General features: G+C 36.6%; 1 protein-coding gene across 1 annotated transcript in view; it reads right to left on the bottom strand.

Annotated features, from left to right (window-relative positions):
- The window catches only part of PTPRQ (protein tyrosine phosphatase receptor type Q), a gene marked incomplete at both ends in the record, with an annotated part of 257,217 nt that extends 232,650 nt beyond the window's left edge, over positions 1–24,567 (bottom strand). The window contains one exon of the mRNA XM_079715271.1: positions 24,520–24,567. Within this exon, the coding sequence (XP_079571397.1) occupies positions 24,520–24,567 (48 nt within the window). The remainder of the gene's footprint in view (positions 1–24,519) is intronic.
- Positions 24,568–25,453: the final 886 nt, after the last annotated feature.

The following is a 25,453-nucleotide window of genomic DNA, read 5'->3' as shown; positions in this document are numbered from 1 at the left end:
TGGGAGAAAATATTTGCAAATGAAGCAACTGACAAAGGATTAATCTCCAAAATATACAGGCAGCTCATGCAGCTCAATATCAAAAAAACAAACAACCCAATGCAAAAATGGGCAGAAGACCTAAATAGACATTTCTCCAAAGAAGATATACAGACTGCCAACAAACACATGAAAGAATGCTCAACATCATTAATCATTAGAGAAATGCAAATCAAAACTACAATGAGAGAACAAACGTATGGACCGGAACAAGTCTACCATTCATTATAATGGAAACGACAACAAAAAGTTAGTGAAACTGTTTTGGTGATTGTTCTAGCCAAGGAAAAAAGTGCTCATCAAATGAGAAAGAAAACTCAAGAGGACGTTGAAAAGGCTCTTAAGGAAAACCTCACAGCACTGGTAGCTCTGAACAAAACTACAATGAGATATCATCTCACACCTGTCAGAACGTCCATCATCAAAAAGTCTACAAATAATAAATGCTGGAGATGGTGTGGAGAAAAGGGAAACCTCCTGCACTGTTGGTGGGAATGTAAATTGATACAGCCACTATGGAGAACAGTATGGAGGTTCCTGAAAAAACTAAAAATAGAACTACCATACAACCCAGCAATCGCACTACTGGGCATATACCCTGAGAAAACCATAATTCAAAAAGAGACATGTACCAAAATGTTCATTGCAGCTCTATTTACAATAGCCAGAACATGGAAACAACCTAAGTGTCCATCATTGGATGAATGGATAAAGAAGATGTGGCACATATATACAAATGGAACATTACTCAGCCATAAAAAGAAACGAAATTGAGTTATTTGTAGAGAGGTGGATGGACCTAGAGTCTGTCCTACAGAGCGAAGTGAGTCAGAAAGAGAAAAACAAATACCGTATGCTAACACATATATATGGAATCTAAAAAAAAAAAATTGTCATGAAGAACCTAGGGGCAGGACGGGAATAAAGACGCAGACCTACTAGAGAACGGACTTGAGGACATGGGAAGGGGGAAGGGTAAGCTGTGACAAAGTGAGAGAGTGGCATGGACATATATACACTACCAAATGTAAAACTGATAGCTAGTGGGAAGCAGCTGCATAGCACAGGGAGATCAGCTCAGTGCTTTGTGACCACCTAGAGGGGTGGGATAGGGAGGGTGGGATAGGGAGGGAGACACAAGAGGGAAGAGATATGGGGATATATGTATAGCTGATTCACTTTGCTATTAAGCAGAAACTAACACACCACTGTAAAGCAATCATACTCCAATAAAGATGTTAAAAAATAAATAAATAAAATTTTTTTAAATTTTGCAAAAAAGAAGCATCTTAGACAAGTCCTAAAATACTTACATGTTTTTACTGCTGGCACATAATACATATTACTTAATTTAGTCCCACTGATGGTAGAAACAAAGAAATTATATTCTGTGCCTGGGGTTAAATTGTCAACAGTTATTTTATTGTCCTGTTTCAAAAACCTGGTTACATTTGGCCCTCTGTCGCTTGCAACATGTATGCCATCAAACACTCCAATATCAGGCATCTGAACATATAAGATTACAGAGGTACTATGACTTTCATAAGGGATAACAATTTGAACTGGTTTCGGCTCTGAAAGATAAAAAGAGATATTTATAATTAGTATTTTCTTAAAACTTTCATATTTCTCTATATTATGTCTAGCATGTTCTAGAATTTGTGAAAAAATTAAATGCCTATATATGAAACTTGTGTTTACTATGTCACCACTGGACAGAGGAATAAGGTGTACATTCTGAAAGACTGTATGTACATATATATTGAGAGGACCTAATTAACTTTCATTTTTTGATTCTCATTAACAGTCTAAAAAAAACATAAAAATCTGACATTTTCCCATTTTTTTCCTTTTTATCTATTTATTAAGAAAATACTTTTGAAAACCTACATACTAGGAGGAGTGCTCAAATAAAGTAAATAAGGCCAGATTCCTGCTTTCAAAGAGTTTCCAATCTCAGAAAAGATATGCACAGATCGCTAACTATAGAGTCCCAAATGGTTAGAGTGACATGAACAAAAGGCTGTTGAGAATAGAGGAAGAAATCAACAATTCTAGCAGAGATAATTGGGGAAGGCTTTCCAGAGTCGATGATGATGTTTTATCTGAGTCTTATAGGATAGTACAAGTCTACCAGAAAGAGTGTGCGTGGTGGGGAGAGGCAGTCAGGAGGCAATCCCAGACCAAGAGAAAAGCATTAGCAAGGCCTGGAAACCAAAATGGGCATCATCGTGTATTCAGGGAATACCAAGTTCTTCTAACTCTTTACTAGCAGGGAAAGTTACTAGTCACTAGTCCTTGGCAACTAGATTCCAACTTCTAGTCTTTGGCAAGTTACTTAGTCACTCTGTGCCTTGGTTTTTTCATCCCTAAAATGGGAAGGACATCTACTTTGCAGGGTTCCTGTGACAATTAAGTGAGAGACTGCATTTATGCATCAAGTGCTCAGAGCAGTTCCAGGCACAGGGCAGGCACTCAGGGTGGTTCAAGCACAGGGTGTGTGTGAGGAACAGGGACCAGGCATGAATGGGCCACCTCTGAGGCTGGCCGCTGTCTGTGAGAGGCTGGCCGCTGTCTGTGAGAGGCTTTGCATGCATGCCATGCTCTCGAGATCAGACTTTATCCTGTCTGCACAGCGATTGTGAGCAGACGTTTCATTTCATTTTTAGGAACACGGTTCTGGCAACAGTTTGGTGGAAGGATTCATTTACATTTTATACTCTCCCTGACCTCTGTTAAAGAGCTTTATTGTACCACAATCCTCTATTCTGCTATTTAGAGCAGATTTGAAATTTTAGGTGACTTCTATTCACATTATTTTTCCTCAGGTCAATTTTAATTTCAATTCTATTTTTAGATTATTGGGATACCATCTAGTATATCCTTAAGTCTGTCTTCTTCCAAATAGATATCTTCTATCTTCTTCTAAAATATACATTCTGGAAAAGTTTTTTTCTTCCAGAAAATGACACGGCCTTTCCTTTTCTTTTTTTTTTTTCTTTCTTTTCTTTTTTTTTTTTTTTTTTTGGGTGACATCTGGTTTGATGCAATGGAACTTGTTCTAAGTCACTGTTAGAACAGTGACAATGTGATCTGACAATGTGATTCTGTCACTTTACCCAGAGCCAGTACTGTCTAAAAAGATTTAAACACACATCTATAATTAGAAATATAGAACACAAAATCTGTGCAATCTCTCCCCCAATTCATTCAGCTGTAATATATTAACTTTCCTTTTATGTTCTTTGTGGTTATGAGGAAACGTTCAATATACTAACCATAACACATTCTATATGGTATATTACTGGGTTTCAAGGCACTTTTACCATGTTTTTATTTTTCCAGTTATGTTTACTTTTCTTTTTCTGTCATCACTAACATTTTTGGTGGGTTTCCTCTTTAAGTTCCTTACAGCTTTCTTCGGCTACAAAGCTCTCACAGTAAGCATGGTTTTGCAAGACTAGCATGACATTCCACAAGTATCCAATCCATCTGAATCTGTGGGCAATGATCTATGAAAGCTTCTAAATGTACTTTGAGCAACAATTAAAGATCTGCAGATTGGAAATGAGTAACCAGTTCCCTCATGGAAAAAATTCACTTGCATGCTCTTGGGTGCTGAAAACATTTTCTAGGGAGAGACAAGGCTTTAAATAGGCAGTTTACTCTAGGTTCTAAAAGTATACAGAGTCAGCAACATTCCCTCCAGTGGGTAAATATAAGGTTTTACACCAACTCCACTTGTCCAAGGAGATATAGTCAATGGTGTTAACACATGACATGTTAAAGCAGAGGGACACCAAGCCTGGACAGGTGTAGAATATGATAAAGTTATTCCTTCTCTTCAAAACTATACCCTGAACTTCTGAAAACTCAACTGGGAGACGATTTTGCCATTTCTGGTGGATTCCAGTGGGTCTCCACCTCTGTGACCGTGACCTCCATCCTTACCTATTTTCCTGTAAAAGCTTTTTCAGAAGAAGTGGCAGCCCTGAGGGCTGTATGAGTTTTTTTCAATATGAGATAAACTGAACTAGGCCAAACTCAAAGGTTTTTATTATAGGTAAGTTAGAATGAGGCCTCTGAGATGCCCAGTCTATCTTAAAATTTATTCTTCTAAAATGAGAAGAAAAAAAGAAAACTCAAACACCAGCTCTCCTACAGATCTCCTTCCCTCAAGAAAACTTGGATGTAGCTAACTCCTTAGACAAAGAGAGACCACATAAGTAGCTAAAACAGGTTTTACTTCCCACTATGGATGGCCAGAGCTCCGCAATGCCGTCACTCCACTCCTGTAAAGAAATAAAAATTATAACAATCTCAAAGACTCTCAGAGTGCTTGCTTGGTGTCTGAGCCCTTAAATTATATTAACTTCATAAAGTAGCTAAGATTATTATAATTCCCATTTTAGGGAGAAGAAAACTGAGGACCAAAAAGGTTGAATGACTTTACAAAAGACATAAACTGATCATCGTGGAGCTGGAACTGTAACCCAGGTAATCTGGTTCCAAGGTCTGTTGTCATAAGCACTGACTTCTCCCAAAGTGCACACTTTATAGTTCAGGCGCACAGTAATAACTGGAGATCAAGTTTTGTTTAGTTGCTTTCAGGATAACTGAGAAAGAGACAAAGAGAGAAGGTTCAAAGGGGAAAGGAAAATAAAGGAATGTGTAAATTTTATTTTTTTCTATATGTCTGTAACATGTAGAAGCTCATTAAAAGGTAAATGTCCCTCTATTCTTGACAGCCTCAAAGTGTATGGAAGAAAGAGAAACAGGACATAGTAAATAATAGTTATCAAGAACTATTTGTTGAATGAATACAAGGAGAGAGATAATTTCCACCTTTGCACCTTGGGATAGGTTAACATTTGCTTAATCATCTTGACACAAGTAAAAATGATGAATGATAAATAATCAAGTGATGCCAAAAGTGATTATAAAGTTTAAGAACTGAATAGAAAGACAAATAGGATTATAAGAAATAGTGGAATACTTGAAGGAACTAGAGAAAATTCACCAGAAGGAAAGAAAATATAGACACAACAAGCACCTAATGGGTGTTTCCAAACATATGGACTTTTATGTGAATCAGGGAATAGATTTGCTTTGTGATACTCTGGAGAACAGACATGGCTCCAAACTAGAGGAAAATTACAGGGATGCATTACAAAATGATCAGAGGAATTACATATCTTATGAGGCATTGGCCAGAAAATCTCTGTTCTAACTTCAAACCCTAAAATTCTATTATTCTTCCTAGGATTTATATATATTAATCCATGTTTCAGCATCCATTTAAATGGTGACTTTATAAATAAGTACTTGAATTAACCAGAGTCGAGAACTATGCATACACCTGAAAATAGAGAGCCTAATAAGATTTCAAAAGAGCTCACTATATAGAAAGGATGGCAAAATTTGGTTGTAGATGGTAGATGGGCTGAAATATGCTAAGTTCCCTACAGTCAAAGAAGAATAGGACTTTAGAGATGAAAACCAATTTAAAAATATACTCAGTGGGGACTCCCCTGGTGGCACAGTGGTTAAGAATCTGCCTTCCAATGCAGGGGACACGGATTCAATCCCTGGTCTGGGAAGATCCCACATGCCGCAGAGCAACTAAGCCTGTGCGCCTCAACTACTGAGCCTGCGCTCCAGAGCCTGCGAGCCACAACCACTGAGCCCGCACGCTGCAACTACTGAAGCCCGCACACCACAACTACTGAGCCCGCATGCTGAAACTACTGAAGCCCACGCGCCTAGAGCCCATGCTCCAAAACAAAAGAAGCCACTGCAATGAGAAGCCCGGGCACCACAATGAAGAGTAGCCCCTGCTTGCCGCAACTAGAGAAAGCCCACATGCACCAATGAAGACCCAACGCAGTCAAAAATTTTAAAAATAAAATAAAATTTTAAAATGTTAAAAAATAAAATGTGTGTATATATATACACACACACACACACACACACACACACACATACATACACACACTCAGTGATTTAAATCTTGTGGAGCAAAAACCTAGGCCCTGAGACAATATGGAGGAAATCTAACCTCATACTGGTAATAACTGGTAATGATTGGTGGCTCTAAGACTACAGTTCATTTTCCACTTATGCATTTTAATTTTAGTACTTCTGTTCTGACTATAAATATGCATTGGGTCGTTTAATAGACATGAAATAGTTTTTTTTTAGAAATATCTCTTTCTTAGTTGTCTCCTTTTTCACAACGGTTTCCTATGATATTTATATTTAGGTAGGTTTTCTCTAAAATTTAAGCTTGAAAGTTATGGAACCAAATTTAGGTTTAGTCTTTGGAAGTAAAAACAGGAAGATCTGATGCTGGTTGAGTGCGGACCCTGCTAAGACACTATTTTTTGAACCAGTTCACTTTTTCCATCAGGCTGCCCTTTTTGTTAGCCAAAAGGCCTGTGAGGTCCAATGAGCTTTCCTTCCTCACGGTCACCACTATCCACCCAAATTAGTCAAGTCAAAACCCCAGTTTCTCCCTTACTTATCACAAGCACTCCAGTGTGAAAGCTCAGACTTCTTACTTCCATAATATAAAATGTGTCTCCTATTTTCCATCTGCACTTCCCCATCGGGTCCACCAAAATCTTTTGCCTATATTCTACAACACCCTCTTACCCAGTTTCCCTACTTCTACTCTCACCCCTATACAAATGATTCTTTGCACATATCAGGAGAGACATTTTTGTAACATAGGTCGCCTTGTCACTCTCCTGCATAAACCCCTCAATGGTTTCCCATTGCCCTCAGAACAAACTCAAAAGCATGGCCTACAAGCTCTATGTGCTCTGACCCCTGACTACCTCTCCAATATCATTTCCTACTACCTTTCTCCCTCTTCCTTAGACAACACTTATCCTGGCCTTTTTGTCCTCAGACACACCAAGCTTCTTCCTGTTTTACAGCCTTCATGCCAGCTGTTCATGCCTAAAGTACCCTTCCTCCATCTTGTTCTGCTCTGGCGCCGTCTCACGGTTTAAGCCTCCATTCAAATGTAACTCCTTCTGTTACAGCCCATCTCCAGCAGAACCCTCCATCCCACTTCAATTACTCTTGTAAAACAAGGAATGTCACTTGCCATACTGTTACACCAGGATTAAGTCATTAGCCACTGCAGTCGCTGACCTACGATACACCCTGAAAGGAATTCAGGATAAAGAATAGGATGAAGCACTCTGTGCTTTGGGAACACAGGCAAAACAGGCCCTTAAGCAGTTAGATATATTTCAGGAAAAATTCTTATGAACCAATATTCTTACATCTTCCCATGCTCACAAAAGCACTAAAATCATTAACTGAGATATCTGTTCCTCATGACTAGCAGTAACCTTCTACCAAGATGTATGCTTGATTGCACGTACCTCTTAGCCAAAAATCACATATGCTATACTGGCCTCTCCCCCTATCTCTTTGGAGCAGTTCCTCAAAGCTCTCTGAGAGGCTGTCTCCCAGGCTACAGTCCTCAGTAAGATCCCCAAATGAAACTGAAACTCACTGTTCTTATGCTTTATGTTTTTATTTCAGTTGACACTCTCTGACATCACTTTTCTCTTTTCCTTCTTAATATTTACCATAATTTATAAATATCTATAAATATTATTTCATGTATTTACTTTTCATTTTTTCCTTTTCTTTCTTCCTCCTTATTAAATTTTCAATAATTACTTATTGAGTATATTAATTTTATTTGAGAAAAAAATGGAAAATTTTTGTTAGTCCTAAACCTTTTATACACTGTCAATATTTCCATCCAGTGTGCTACAGCATGCCTTTGTGGATGCAATAAAAATTATAAACACGTCCAGCTATATGTCAGGCACTGTTCTAAGCCCTTACATTTATTAAATCAGTTATTGTAAGGACAACCTATGAAACACACACTATTATTTTCTCCCGCTTTACAAATGTGGAAACTGAGTCATAAACAGGTTGAATACATTGTCTAGGGTTACTCAAATAGCTGAACCCAGATTCAAACCTAGGTAGTGTGGCTTTAGGATCAGGTTCTTAATCATAAACAATACTGCCTTTATACAAGCACAGGACATTTTCAGGATACAAGAGATGCAAACTGCTCCAGATCCTGAAGCACACTAACAATCTATTTATTGTAAAAAGATAAAACCTGCTACCAGAGGGCTCTTTCAGAAACTATTTTACAATACCCCCAAATCAGCAAATATCTGTTAAGAATGAAAAGTACTTGATTCTCACTTAGAGTTTGTTGAATAGTGACCAGCTCACTCAAGTTCCCATTCATTACTGTTGCCATTCCAATGTCATATGTCATTCCAGGGATTAAGTGATCAACCTTGACTCTATTAGCATCCTTTATAAAAAGCTTCCTGACTTCTCTTCTATCTGATATGGATTTGATTTGAATGTAGACCTCGTAGCCGTCTTGTGGGGATTCCCACTGAAGAATTATACTGTCTTCTCCCACATCTTCAAGTTTAGCATAAACTTTCTGAGGTGGATTAATACCTTCGAGAAATAGATAAATGGATACATACATTTTAGTTTACTGTCAGCATTATTCATGCTATTGAGTAAAAATATCTCAGTTCAATATTAATTCATGTTTAAAATGTAACAAATCCTCATGTCACCATGTCTTGAAAAGGACTAAATTTTAGAGAAAAATATGTCTTTGTGATTACTATGCAAGTATTGGAGAATTTTCTTGATACTCTTTTGTAATAACCAAAGAAAATACTTTGGCTTATCTCCTTACACAATTTATTTGAATATCAGGCCTGGGGATTTTCACTACTATACAATTCTCTGGAAATTGTAATGCTTTCCTTTTAGTCTCATTGTCTTGTGTTACATGCCTCCCCTAAACTTTTTTTGTTTTTTTTTTGTGGTACGCGGGCCTCTCACTGCTGTGGCCTCTCCCGTTGCAGAGCACAGGCTCCGGACGCGCAGGCTCAGCGGCCATGGCTCACGGGCCCAGCCGCTCCACGGCATGTGGGATCTTCCCGGACCGGGGCACGAACCCGTGTGCCCTGCATCGGCAGGTGGACTCTCAACCACTGCGCCACCAGGGAAGCCCTCCCCTAAACTTTTGATAGTTCTCAGGTACAATGATCAATCATTAGTTCATGCCTATAAGGATAATTATGTAATTTTAAACTGTTCAACAGTTTACTTTAAATAATCTTTAAAGAATTCTCTATGATTTTCAAAATTACTTTGTTTTCAGAAACTATAAGGTGATTTTTAATCTGTTTTGAAGTTCACCTCCTTAGCAACACAATTAAACACTACATTTTAATTTCTTAGGAAAATATGCTGGGTCAGACCCATAGTCTATTCATTCCATACCTTCAATTCACAAAATTGGAGCCAGCCTGACTTTAGGTGTTGAAATTGATTACAGATGTAAAATTATCAGAAAATGCCAGAATAGTCCAATTAGAAAACTGTTCACAAGATTCCATGGTGAAAGTTTCAGATATTTTTTTCTTACATACCTACAAAACTTATGAGTCTGTTATAGTCCTATAATTACTCAAAGAATTTTCTATCCATGACTGTGCATTTTTATGGGAGAAAAGGCCATTATTTTTTCCACATTCTCAAAGGCTCCATTAACCCAGAAGAGTTAGATTTTATTGAATAAAATATACTCTCTATATCAAGACCCTTCATGTTGTGTGCCTAGCTTACATTTTCTAAACTCTCACTACATTTCTCCTGTCCTCTAGCCACGCCAATCTACTCCCCATGTCCTAATTGTCAGTCTCATCAAAAAGCCTTCTCTGGGGCTTCCCTGGTGGCGCAGTGGCTGAGAGTCCGCCTGCCGATGCAGGGGACATGGGTTCGTGCCCTGGTCTGGGAAGATCCCACATGCCGCGGAGCAGCTAGGCCCGTGGGCCATGGCCGCTGAGCCTGCGCGTCCGGAGCCTGTGCTCTGCAACGGGAGAGGCCACAACAGTGAGAGGCCCACGTACCGCAAAAAAAAAAAAAAAAGGTCTTCACCGTCTGTGCACGTGCTGTTTGCCCTACTCACAACATCCCTCCGCCTGCCCACTGCCACCTGGTTCACTCTTACTGTTCCTTCGTGACTCAGTGCATCACTCCTCCAGGAAGATTTTCACGGCCATCCCTGAACCCCAAGTCTGGGTTAACTGACCACTCTCTATGCTCCCACAGTACCAAGAGCATAAGCCATATAATAGCAATTATAATACAGCATCATCCTTTTTTTAAAATTTGTCTCATTCCATTAATAGGTAAGCTCTCTGAAGGTAGATACTAGTCTTATTCATCTTTGCATTTCTAGTACCCATTGCAATTCCTGACACTAAAACATAATCTACTGAGTGAATAACGAATGAAAATAATGCATATTGCTTCAACCTCAGGAAAGTAAAAGAGCACTGGATTACTAAATCCTAGACAGGCACAGCTGTGTCAGTTTAGAGTCAACATACATAGCAAATGACATAATTAAATGTGCAGACTCACATGTACCTTTTTCCTGTCCCTCTATTAAACAAATAGGTACATACCGTGGAAGATTTTTTTAAGCTTTATTGTGACTTAATTCAGGTACCCAAAACACCATTTCAAAGTATATAATTAAGTGATTTTTAATATATTGACAAGGTTTTGAAAGCATCACTATTATCTAATTCGAGAACATTTTCATCACCCCCAAAATAAACCCTACACCCATGAGCTGTCACCCACAACTCCCTTCTTTCTCTCTTTTCCCATTCTTGGCAACCACCCATCTAATTACTGTCTCTATGGATGTGCCTATGGATTTCATATAAATTGAATCATACTACATGTGGTCTTATGTAACTAATTTCCTTAATATCGTTTCAAGGTTCATCTATGTTGTAGCATGTATCAGTACTTCACTCTTTTTAATTGCTGAATAATGCTCCACTGTAGAGATACACCATGTTGTGTTTATCTATTCATCGACTGATAGACATTAGGGTTGTTTCCATGTTTTGCCTATATGCTATGAACATCCATATAAAGTTTCCTTTGTGAACAACTGTTTCCAATTCTCTTGGATATATAACTAGGAGAGGAATATCTGAGTCATATAATAACACTATGTTTAAATTTTTGAGAAACTGCCAAACTGCTTTACAAAATAACTGTACCATTGTACATTCCCACCATTAGTAGAGGAAGATGTCAATTTCTCTACATCTACCATGGAAGATTTTAATGTGACTTCAAAATTAATGAATCTGTGAGAAATCCTCTTAGTCTGCCTGTCAGTTAAAAATGAAAGCATCTCCCTAAAGCGTAAGGGAGTCAATCAAGCATTTACCAATTGACAGATGCTTTGAGCTCAGGGAAAACATCTGCTCTCTAGTATCCAATTGGAAAAATACTTTTGATTAGGATTTGCAACAGTGAATGCATGTATCTTAAGCATTTTCATTCAGTAAGCATGAAATAATATATTTTATTACTTACAATTTATTATTGTTATTCAAAGAATCCCAAGTATTCCCAGCAAATATGAGAAGGTTAATTAATTTACGTCTGTGCACGTGCAGGTTTTCCTTTCCTCCTCCCTCAGTTCTAGTGCATTTAAATTTTAGCTCGTGCAATTTCAAAGAACTTTGCATATAGACATGTAAAATACACATGCACAGACAATACACGTGTTACACACACACAGGGATATGCCAAAATGTGCTTAGTTATGTACTTTCATAAATAGTGTTTTCGCTTTTCAAAAAAGATTGACTTATACTTAATGGGGTAAATAGAATGCTTCATTAAAAGATAGAGTACTTTAATGATTATATTCTAGACAATGATTCAAAAACTGCCGTGTGGGGGCTTCCCTGGTGGCGCAGTGGTTGAGAGTCTGCCTGCCGGTGCAGGGGACGCGGGTTCGTGCCCCGGTCTGGGAGGATCCCACATGCCGCGGAGCGGCTGGGCCCGTGGACCATGGCTGCTGAGCTGAGCCTGCGCGTCCGGAGCCTGTGTTCCACAACGGGAGAGGCCACAACAGTGAGAGCCCCACATACCGGAAAAAAAAAAAAAAAAAAAAAAAAAAAAACCTGCCGTGTGGAGGTGAGTGGAGATTAGAAATGCATTTGCCAAAAGTCCTGGGATGACACTGCCCCCTAGAGGTCAACTCATAACACTGCGTGAGGAAAGAAAGGACCAGGTAAAACTGATTAGATGCGCAAATCTACTTGTTGGATCTAGTGCTGTTAAAGAGAACTGGGTGAACTAATCTTCATCTCTTAAGATAATTTATTTTCCAGCAAAGGCTATGATACGAAACATGTCTTCTAGGAACTCTGGGAGGAACAACGCAGATGTTTACGGGGTTCATGTAAATCTAAATGAATTTAGTCTTTAGAATCCATGCTTAGCATTGTGATTCAACATCCAAACAAATGTTCAACCCGATTATTTATACCTATGAAAGGATCGACACTATTAAATTTTGGCAAAATAGTATTTTTAAATACGCAGTTTGTATTTTTGATCAAAAGGCAAAACGTGCCCACACTTACCTGTAATGGCTGAAATAGGTTTCTCAAAGCAGCTTAAAGTTCCTCTTTCTGCTACACTGAATAGATAGAGCAGATAATAGTGGAAGGATCTTAGATTTCCAATTGTTGTTGATGTGTTGAATTTTTCAACAAACACCTCTTCTGATTTATTGTTTACAACATCCAAAATAGCCACAAAATAATGGTGAAAAGATACAGGATCTGGAGCATCCCAGTGTAAAAATATTTCCGTTGGGGTCACATGAGTAACTGTGACATTTTGGGCTGATAATGGACCTAGTAGATAGATGAAAAGAAACCAGAAAAATACATTATACTAGTGAGACGGTTTGGGAAGTAATCTCCCGCTTCTCAGTACTTCCATGATGCTCTAATTTGGAGAGAAGAGGAACACCGGATTTGAGCTCCGCCCCAATTTATATCTCCAACTTCCTGAGTAAATTACTTTCTTGAGCCTCGGGGGGTTTTTTGTTTTTTGTTTTACTATAAAATGGGAATTATAGGAGTAATTATGAAGATTAAATGAGATAAGGAGGGTAAACCACTTGGCAAAGTGTTTGACACACATTACTGTTCAATCAACTTTATTACAAGCACCACACAATGGTACTTCTGGCATTCAGTGATCATACATTATGTCTTTTACTTCAGTCTTGTCAGACCAGAGGGCAGGGACTTCGTATTATTTATTCTTCATTCCCAACGTCACCAGAACTCAGGCATTCATCCTCTTACAGAAATGTTTCCCAACTCCAAATTTTCATCCAGTGCCAGTGATTTTCCTAGTTAATCCCTCCAGATTAATTTTCTTAAAACAGCACCTTGCACGTACCAGTCTCAAACCTGTATCTGTTCCCTACCCTCCCAACTCACAGATATGCACGCACATTCTTTATGATTCTTTCTTTAGAAGCAATAGCTGGAGAGTTAAAACAAGACCATCTGGGTTCCTGGACTCCTGTGTGGCTTAACAAAGCGTGTTAGTCTAGTCAGTTTACTTAACCTTTCTGAAGCTCCATTTTTTCATTTCTATATAGCTACTCCAAAGGTTGAGATAAAGACTGTGAAATAATGCATTAGAACTGTTTGTAAAAGGCAAAAGGGGAAAGAATGCATTAAAAGTGTTTGTAAAAGGTAAAACAAGTCTTAGAAACTATAGTCTTCATGGATTTCCTTTGTTTCTAAGGTCAAGTCCAACCATCTAAGACAGAGACCCCTGGCATGCCCAAATCTGACACCACCTACCAGTCAAACTGATTTCACCCTCATGCCTGAGGATCGCCAGTCAATCCACACTGTTCTTTTCCTACAAATTCCTACCTCCACGCTTTTGCTCAAAACGTGCTTTTCTTCCTTCAAGTGTGAATCTAAGCCTCTCCTTTCCACGAGTCTTCTCGTCACCCACCTTCTGAATTCTAGAAAGCATTTATCAAATGTACCACTGGATGGGAATTTAGGTAATTATATATTTTTTTACAGTTTTATTTGCATTTAATTTTATTCTTTACTAATTCTCTCCATTGTAAGTCCCTTTAAGTCTGGGATGCATGTCTGTTTATCTCCTGCTATGGGCACATATCGAAAATTCAGCTTCCCCCAAATTTACTGATTATCTACTATGAACTGGACACCAGTCTAGTTGGTATATAAAACAAATAAGATACAGTTCCTGTCCTTCTGGGTGCTTAATAGCAAAGCCAAACACGTAAACAGATTCATTGTAACCTACAATGGTTAAAGAGAGAGATTTCCCAGAATGTTATGAGAAAATAGCAGACCCTCAGGAATTATGTGCTAATGGTGATATTAAATATTTGAAAAATTATACTTTCAGATGTCTTGTAACTTACATGTTTCAACAATGAATACTGGACTTAAAGTAGTCTTTGCCTCCCGTTCACTTATTGCAGAGAATAAAAATCTGTAAACACGGCCAGGAGACAGTTGGGTAATTGCTTTTTCTGTAGTATTTGGGGACACGCTTTCAAAATGCTGTTCTTCTGTATAATCTAAATAATATTTAACGATAATTTTATACCCCAGTTTCAGCCACTTATTCAAATTATTCCAACCACTCAAATTATTCCAACTAAATACCACCTCTGTTGTTCCAACATCCTTTACATAAAATAAAAGGTTTTCCTGTGGAGAAGGTGCTGAAAAAATAAAAAGGAAAATTATTTGTATTAGAAATTATAATTCTGTCTTTAAAGTAATAAACGAGTAAGATGCATGAATATAAGAATACTAATAAATAATTACATTCATATTCACAAATATATGGCAAGGGAACATAACAGAAAAATCTTGTAAAGAAATAGTTTGATCCAGTTGCATTTTGCTGTAAAATGTAGCAATCTGTTTCATTCTTGGGTAGCAGTGGAAAAGAAAAAATTTCATTTTTCTTAAGACCAAAAGATGATCCATCTGTCCATGTGAGATGACCTTCTTTCTGTAATAAGATGTACAAATTAAGCCAATTTAAAAGAAAATTGTCATGTCTTCAAATATGTGTATAAGATTTTTATTAAGACACATCTATATTATAAAATTTTCTAAGACTGTTAAATCATCAACCAGTTTCACATTTTTGTGTGAATTTCCTTCATGATAAAGATTCTGAGCTGGAGACAGAGTTAATTTTCATTCACTCATTAGTCATGTCTTCAGGAGAATTGCTAAATTTCACATTAAACCTCTATTTTCTCAGCTGTAAAATGGGTATACTACATCTAAGTTGTTGTGAGGATCACAGGCAGTGCAGCATGCAAAGGGCTCAACACAATGCCAGGCACAGACCCATTATTCCTTAGATGTTAGTTATTTTGTTTCAAGTCAACAAATAAGTCTTAAGCATCAGAAGAGGTTGTTGTTACCTTTCTGCTAAGGATGCCACTGGTGAATATCATCAACCTCAACTCTCACAGGTAATGAATCTATCTTTAGATAGTCACATGGTTACTCTCCTTGAGTAGGAAAAATAGAAGCTTCAACAAAGATATATCTGGATTCTAATCAGTATTTCTGCCACTTACTATCTACTCCCAGGTAACTGCTAACCTCTTAGAAATGAAATGTTTTCACCTATGCAATGGAACTAATCGTGACTACTCTGCATGGTTTAGAGAAGACCTCTCTCAACAGGTTTAGAAAATATGTATGTAAAATGCCAGGCACATAACAGCACCTCAAAAACAAATATAATTCTTATAATGAGCTCGGTAAAACAGAGACTATGTCTGTATTGTGATTATGACACTATCCCCAACATCAAGCATGGTGCCAAGCTAGTTGCTTGGGTGAGGACTAAAGAGACCTGCTCCCTCCTAAAGAGATTTTAAAACAGTACATTCCAATTACACCAAATAGAATGGAGGAGTATCGTTTCCTCAAAGAGTCTGCTTTATTGCATATATTGTACTGCCATTTTGAAAACAGACAGAGGCTCAGAGGCAGTATGGTCAAGTGATTAGGGCATGAGGGTTGGTCAAACAGATACAGGTTCAAGGCCTGGCATGGCCATTTATTAGCTCTGTGACCCAGGATCTTTCTGAGTTCATTTTCCTTATCTATAAAATGAGAATAATGATACTGCCTATCTCATTAGGTTGTTGTGAGAACCCAGTGAGTTTACCCATGTAACCCTCCCAAAGTAGAATAAAGACACTACTCATCTTTCATTCGTTAAGTTCCTCCTGAGTGGCAAGGTCCCAGCTGGAAGCTGGGAATGCAAGGATGAATAAGACAGTCTTTATCCTTGACATCCAATAACAAATTCACACTTACTCAGCATGGGTTTACTTAAAGGCGTGATTACTTTCTTAATCTACCACAAGGATTAAGACCTAGCAGCTAACTCTGATGTCAACCTCAAGAGACCAGCTTCATGCAGAGGTCCTAGAGTACAGTGGTTAAGATCAGACTCTGATGCCTGTCCACATGTGCCCCAATTTCCTCTTACGTCATATAAGTAAATCACATAGAATTGCACTTCGCACTTAGGAGACACTATAGGACTCAGTTAATACTACAAAGGAAGTTTTTTTAAATAGTTACTTTGATGTTTCATTTGCTTCCTAAATTATTTTTAAGTATATTGAAGCAGAGTCTGTATCTTAGACACCTTAGAAAAATTCACAGCAACCACGAGGAAGCCTTGAGAGCCTCACTTTAGCTATCATGACCATTTGACCTAACTTTATAACAGAAACCAGGAACCCTAACTATTGGAAGAGAACATTCTAATTTAAACAGTTTATAACCACCATAACTAACAGCAGGAAACAACTATATATACACTAACTGGCCTACTTGGAAAGACTCTGGCACTCTGGGAGGGGGACTTCTGAGATGAACTGTGGTTTGAGGAATCTTTATTAGAATTTCATTCACTTCCTATTAAAAGATAAAGGAAGCTCATTAAGAGGATGATGAAAATGCAATCAAAGATTGCCAATAGTTTCTCCCAAGCTTATGCAAAGTTCCAAAGAAAAATTGGTATCAAACTGAGAGAATGTGCCTTGGGTCACTAGAGATCAGCATGTCTCATGGAGAATAGATTTATTTTTGAATGGCAGGAAATAAAAGTAAATGGATCATCAAGAAGAAAACAGACTAGACAGATAATTGTGTTAGGTCTCAAGTTTTCCTACAAAACGAGATTTCATTAGCTATTCCATAGCATTAGGAATTTTTGGAGAAAAATGTCACACATTCTTTATTTCACTGGTATTGACTAAAATCTTCAGATCTTTCTGTATCTCTCTTAGTGAAACTGAACTTCATAAACCGGGATGTCTACAGTGAAAGAAATAAAATGAAGACCTCCATGTTTTGGGGTTCATATTACGGTATTGTTCACAGAGGTGAGAAATAGAGGAAGTGGAGCAGGTTTGATGGGAAGGAGGTAACAAGTCAGTTTTAGCCATGTTGAAGTGTCTGTGGAAAATTCCAAAAGGGATAAAAGTAGAGGAAAATTAGATAGGTGTCTGGTAGTCATAAGAGGAAAGTGGACTAGATAAACATTTGAGATTAACTGGTTTAGGTGGTAAACTAAGTGAAGAAATAGATAAGATCAATCAAATGAATTTAAGAGGGGTCTGGGAAAGACCAAAACAAAAGAGAAATTAGGTGAAGAAATAAATGCCTACAAAAGAGATTGAAGGAGGTGGGGAAGGAATGAACAGACACAGTACAGAGGATTCTTAGGGCAGTGAAAATATTCTGTACCATACCAAAATGATGGATACATATTATTTTATATTTGTAAAAAGAGAAATAGTGTCTGGCTTATAAGAAGTACTCAAAAATGGGACTTCCCTGGTGGTCCAGGGGGTGTGGGTTTGATCCCTGGTCAGGGAGCTAAGACTCCACATGCCTCGTGGCCAAAAAACCAAAACATAAAACAGAAGCAATGTTGCGACAAATTCAACAAAGACTTTACAAAATGGTCCACATAAAAAAAAAATCTTAAAAAAAAAGAAGTACTCAATAAATACTTATTGAATGAATGAAAGTAAGAAGGAATCAATGAATCAATGACTATAGATAAAAGTTTTATCACAATATACATATTTCTTTATATCTACTGACCTTCAAATCGTTAAGACCAGTCCATATTATTATTTGATTCTTTGACCTGAGATGTGAAAACATAAATTTTTTTTCCTCTTCATTTTTTATATCCACAAGGTGTGCAGAAATTAAAGATAACTTACAATATTGCTGGGCTATATTCCATGGCTTATTGTCTTTGCTAATTCTATAACAGTTATTTTTTAATGCTACCCATCCTTGCGAACATGAACCTACCAGAAGAAAAATGCTTTGTTAAAGATGGATTCAGCAATATAGCATTTCATAATAGCATTTCTTAACATCTACATAAGTTAATTGTGAAAACCTCATAGTATTAACTGTGCACTTTCCCTGTTTCTCCCAAACCAGTAAAAGTGCTAAAGCTGTCATTATTCAAGTAGCAAATGAATTACCACCAACTAAAACAGTTTTAAGTAGCTGTAAGAATTAATTATGCAGAATTATCATCCAATACTTAACACAAAACAACAGATGTTTGTCTTTCTAAATTACTTTAAGTTACCTTTCCTTTCCCTTACTCTTGTACTGGTAGAGAACTTTTAAAGTATATTTCAGGCTTCTTTTTAATTTAGAGAACTAGACATCATGCTTGCTTAGAATTCTGCTCTCTGTTACTTGACTTCAAATGGGTTCACCTTCCAGAAAAAACTGAATGGCCAGCCACTTAGCCTTTTTCTCCAAGATTACACATCACAGAAAGACAGGAAAATATCAGCCTGTTCAGAGTAGAAACTGTACTTCAGCTCATGCTTATGCTTCATCAGTGCCCAACCCAACATATTAGGAAGATATAAGAAGGATCTTTTGAACTGTTGTCTTTTTTTTCATAGGGGAAAAAGAAGAATGGGGAGAGGGAATGCTTAAATACCTTATTGTCTTTTTTATTACCAAAATATTATAAAAAATATTGCAGTTCATTGATTATTCCTATAGAAGGTATTAAAATGGGACTCTAAGCCCCTCACAGAAAGTGCACTGCCCCTACTAGCCATCTATGACTCTGTCTTCTTCTCATATCTTTTCCTACCATATGAGGGAAGGAATAGGAAATAGGAAAACACCAAAATATTGAACACATTCACCTCCCCCTTGCAGTATTCCAAATCTGTGTCAGGTCTGATCAGGGATGAGTAATGGAGAAACTTTAAATACGATGAAGGATTTATATATATATATATATATATATTTTTTTTTTTTCCTTCAGTAAAGAGAGATTTATTTGAATCAGTTTCTTAAAACAACTTTCTTTTTGGAGATACAGTCCATTGACATACCATAAACCAACGACTCTGGACTAGAATATCTCTAAATTCCATAGCATACGATTTGATGCTATGTTTCTAAAAAATAACTTGAGACCAAAGGAGTTAGCTCTCTAAGTCTGCTGAGCTACACTTTTCACCTTTTATTATATATGAGGGTCTACTGCATTCTGGGTATGCTGATGAAAGATTTATATTTTTATACTAGATTTTAATGATCTTTTAATATCTGAAAATGAGAATGTTCATTGAAATACTGAAGTCACCTAAAAAGCCATGGAATCAATATGAACCATTGTCAGAGTTAAAGAAAAGAGAAGCCACTTGGTTCAGTTTAAAAGAAGTGGTGGAAGAAAAAGCTGGTTCTTACCTTTACCCTGATAAATCCAGCTTGTTCAGTAAATCAGTCAAATATCAGAATAATATAGTTAGAAAAAGAGGACTATGTTAATTCATTTACAAGCAGTTTACAGTGGTTAATACTTGGCTGAATCGCTTTTTAAAAGCTGCCAAGTTATCTACAAAATATATAATATATAAGTTAATAATAAATATCTACATACCTGTTTCAATTTGAACATCCAGTCTCTGAAATGTATTTATAAAATCCAAATGCAGTTGTTTAAATTCAAATGTAAAAACATATAAGGTGGCAGGTTTCAAATCATCCCACTCATAAAACATGACATTATTTTGCATAATTTGTGAAGAATTATTAAGTGATATTGACACTAAAGTGTCATTGGACGATAAAACACTCCAGTTAAAAGAAACACTCGTACTTGTTGCTATTGTTTTAATATTTCTAGTTGATATTCCACCTAAAAGATAAGGGAGAATAATTAGTATGGTTTCAAATAAAACTGAATGAAACACAAAGGATACTGAATTACAAAAGATTCACCATGATGGGAAAATATTATCTAACTATAAAACCTTTTCTAGACTATATGGGAGTTTCTTGAACTCTGCTTAGAATGAATGAATTAGATTACAATCCACATTATAGGATTTTTAAGAATAATCTGGATTATATGTAATATCTCCACTATACCTATCTATTCATACTAGCACACATTAAATGTCAAAACTGAAAATCATATTCTTACCTTAGTTTACAATTTCCTTTAAATTTTGAAATTTAAATTATAATCAAAAAACAAAATACTATTGGGATGTGATTTTTAATTACCATTGCACATCTATTAATCACTGTAAAATTCAAATGATCTGGTAATAAAAAATTTTCCCTTTTATAATTAGGTAAGATAGCTGGACAACACATACATATTACTTACGGGTTTGAAATGACTTTTCACTTAAAATTTGTCCATATTTTATGGACTGTATAATGATGTGACAATCTTCACTTTCTTCTAGTGTTATTATTGATTTTGGAAGCCTTTGTGGGTCTGCAAGAATCCTTTTCACATTCTGTAAATAATGAGATTCATCTGCTTAAGAAATGTTTATTAACTCTATGTAAGATGCATTATAATTAGAGGTTTGACTTCTCTACGTCTTCATAAGAAGCAGTTTTTCCCATATGAAACACAAACATACATAAACTATTTATTTTTACATAAAATATTACCTTTTAAATAGTTGCTCTCTGTGTAGTACATAAATTCTAAAAAGAAAAATATATAACCATTCCGACAACGAAACAGTCAAATATTATTTTGATCAACTAGTTATTGAAGATATTTCATAAAATGCTAGCATTTTATATATTAGTACAATTAAAGTAAGATATTGCAATGACTATTAAATTCCTGTTTATGATGTGGCATTCAGTTACAACAAATTTACACTATGCTCACTTTTATCAGAGCCAAAAAATAAAACATGCCTTACTTTTTGAGCAAAATTATTAACAAGTTGGTATTTTAAAAAATAAAATTCAGGACTTCCTCCCTTAGGAAATTCATCCCATTCAATAAAAATTGTTGTTGTTTGTTTATTCTTTGGTATATAATGGAAACTTTTTGAGATCTGAAATGGGAAAGAAAAGTAACGGTAAATAAAAATGCCTTGTTATTTTTTATAAGCAAATTTACAAAAAATGAAACCTAAAATATACCAAATTATGATTGAAAAATATTTCAGTAACATCAATTTCTACACATAAATTAAATAACATCCATTGGATACTCTATTTATAAGCATAGTTCAGGAAATAACTTAAGAAAGGCAAGTAAACATAAAAAAGAATGAAATAATGCCATTTGCAGCAACATGGATGGACCTAGATATTATCATACTAAGTGAAGTAAGTCAGAGAAAGACAAATATCATATGATATCGCTTATATGTGGAATCCAGAAAAATGATACAAATGAACTTATTTACAAAACAGAAATAGAGTCACAGATGTAGAAAACAAATTTATGGTTACTAGGGAGGAAAGGTGGGGAAGGGATAAATTGGGAGATTGGGATCGACTTGTACACACTCCCACATATAAAACAGATAACTAATAAGGATCTACTGTATAGCACAGGGAACTCTACTCAGTACTCGGTAATGACCTATATGGGAAAAGAATCTAAAGAAGAGTGGATACATGTATGTGTACAACCAATTCACTTTGCTGTACAGCAGAAACTAACACAACACTGTAAATCAACTATACTCCAATATAAATTTTTAAAAAAGAAAGGCAAGTAAAATAAGAGCAGGCAAATTTCAGATGCGTATCTCTCAAACTAGGAATCACCAGGATCCTGGGGTCAGGGAGAAGGAAGAAACAAAGTCACAGCACACCCTCTTAGCATGTCAAACTGTGTACCCTGATGATAATGGATTCTTTTTTTTTTTTTTTGCAGCTCTATTTATTTATTTTTTTTAACATCTTTATTGGAGTATAATTGCTTTACAATGGTGTGTTTGTTTCTGCTATATAACAAAGTGAATCAGTTATACATATACATATGTTCCCATATCTCTTCCCTCTTGCGTCTCCCTCCCTCACACCCTCCCTATCCCACCCCTCTAGGTGGTCACAAACCACAGAGCTGATCTCCCTGTGCTATGCAGCTGCTTCCCACTACCTATCTATTTTACGTTTGGTAGTGTATATATGTCCATGCCACTCTCTCACTTTGTCACAGCTTACCCTTCCCCTCCCCATATCCTCAAGTCCCTTCTCTAGTAGGTCTGTGTCTTTATTCCCATCTTATCCCTAGGTTCTTCATGACCTTTTTTTTTTTTTTTTCCTTAGATGCCATATATATGTGTTAGCATACAGTATCAGTTTTTCTCTTTCTGACTTACTTCCTCTGTATGACAGACTCTAGGTCCATCCATCTCACTACAAATAACTCTATTTCGTTTCTTTTTATGGCTGAGTAATATTCCATTGTATATATGTGCCACATCTTCTTTATCCATTCATCTGATGATGGACACTTAGGTTGTTTCCATCTCCGGGCTATTGTGAATAGAGCTGCAATGAACATTTTGGTACATGGCTGTTTTTGAATTATGGTTTTTCTCAGGGTATATGCAGGATAGAAAGCCCAGAGATAAACCCACGCACATATGGTCACCTTATCTTTGATAAAGGAGGCAGGAATGTACAGTGGAGAAAGGACAGCCTCTTCAATAAGTGGTGCTGGGAAAACTGGACAGGGACATGTAAAAGTATGAGATTAGATCACTCCCTAACACCATACACAAAAATAAGTTCAAAATGGATTAAAGACCTAAATGTAAGGCCAGAAACTATCAAACTCTTAGAGGAAAACATAGGCAGAACACACTATGGCATAAATCACAGCAAGATCCTTTTGGACCCACCTCCTAGAGAAATGGAAATAAAAACAAAAATAAACAAATGGGACCTAATGAAACTTAAAAGCTTTGGCACAGCAAAGGAAACCATAAACAAGACCAAAAGACAACCCTCAGAATGCGAGAAAATATTTGCAAATGAAGCAATTGACAAAGGATTAATCTCCAAAAGTTACAAGCAGCTCATGCAGCTCAATAACAAAAAAACAAACAACCCAGTTCAAAAATGGGCAGAAGACCTAAATAGACATTTCTCCAAAGAAGATACACAGATAGCCAACAAACACATGAAAGAATGCTCAACATCATTAATCATTAGAGAAATGCAAATCAAAACTACAGTGAGATATTATCTCACACCGGTCAGAATGGCCATCATCAAAATATCTAGAAACAATAAATGCTGGAGAGGGTGTGGAGAAAAGGGAACCCTCTTGCACTGTTGGTGGGAATGTAAATTGATATAGCCACTATGGAGAACAGTATGGAGGTTCCTTAGAAAACTACAAATAGAACTACCATACGATAATAGATTCTTGACAAAGCACTTAGAATGAAAATAAGTTTGAGTGCAAAATGTTTGAATTATTTTAAAACCTTGGTTCGTTTGTAGGTAAAGAAAATGTTAGCAACTGAGGCAAAATAGCCAGACCACATTATCAGAGACCCTTTATGTTCCCTAGATGACAAAAAATAATTCAACTCCCAAGAGAATGATACATTCATCAAAATTCCTACCAAGGGCCTCCCTGGTGGCGCAGTGGTTGAGAGTCCGCCTGCCGATGCAGGGGATACGGGTTCGTGCCCCGGTCTGGGAGGATCCCATATACCGCGGAGCGGCTGGGCCCGTGAGCCATGGCTGCTGAGCCTGTGCATCCGGAGCCTGTGCTCCGCAACGGGAGAGGCCACAACAGTGAGAGGCCCGCGTACCACAAAAAAAAAAAAAAAAAAAAAAAAAAAAAAAAAAAAAAAAAAAAAAAAAAATTCCTACCAAAAACAACTTTTAAATGCCTCACTATACCTTGACTTTTACCAAATTCTGATCTCTCCCTCTTCACTGATCATCCCCCAAAACATTTTGCAAGCAGTGAAAACAGCTGCCACCAATATGCATATATTTGTGCAGCACCTACCAAAGAAAACTTTTCTTAGGTACTAAATCTCATATTTAGTGTTACTTGTCTTCAACATAGGCTTTATATTCCAAAATGGATAGACTCAATGCAATAGCATCTTGCCCATTAATTCCAAAAAGAGTACATTAAAAATTGTCTTACCTTAAAAACATATTGTATCCAGAGCAGTAGAATAACTGATTTCTCCATCTGGAAAATAAAGTATATTCAGCTCAATTAAACATGTATATTTTTAGTTTCAAAACTAAACTATTGGAAATTCTTTAGGTTGTGTGTGTGTATATCACTTTAATGTCAGGTCTTTTCAATTTAGACTGCCCATGGAACCGAATGTTAGGGCATTAAGAAGTAGGTGCTTCATAATATTGTCCACCCAATAAAACTGGAAACATCAGTACTTTTCAACCAATAACAAATACCAAAACAATTTGCTTCTAGAAGCTGCTATAATTAAATATAAAGGAGATGCTAGCAATAAAATCAATTATCAGGCAATTACACAAAATTACATTGCCTTGGGTGAAACTATTTAAGCTTAATGGATGAAAATCTAGAACACCTACACACTGCTACTTTGTTGGAAGTAATTCCTCACATTTTTAAATTATACCATCATTATGAAAAATATTTCAAATACAGTGGATGAAATTGAAACTTAAATGGAAAAAACATTCAACATTCATTTCAACTGAATTTATTTCATTGATCCAAAAAGCTTGTATAACTTTCCCCAGGAACCTTGAGTCCCTGGGGACTTAGGAACTGTCACGTTCAACTTAAGGTATAAAGGAAAAAATAAACACCTCTGTATTTTTTTAAAACTACATATTTCTGAACCTGAAAAATATCATTTTAATAGTAAACAGGTCCCCAGGATCAATTTTAAAGCTCTCTAAAGCAGGTTACTTCCTACAAAATCCTCTGTAGGTCTCCTTAAGCAGGTGTTCACCTCGAATAAAATGCAAGCCAGTTAAAAGGAAATACCTAATCATTCAATCCACGGACTCCTCCACAAAACTGCAAAGCTTTAACCCTGTTCTTTATTCTCAGCAACCTGTTATAAGCGTTCCATTTG

Source organism: Hyperoodon ampullatus (assembly GCF_949752795.1).
Source record: "Hyperoodon ampullatus genome assembly, chromosome: 11".
In the NCBI taxonomy this organism is placed as follows: Eukaryota; Metazoa; Chordata; class Mammalia; order Artiodactyla; family Ziphiidae; genus Hyperoodon; species Hyperoodon ampullatus.
Note: the sequence above shows the minus strand (reverse complement) of the source record. Positions and strands in the feature narration are given on the sequence as shown.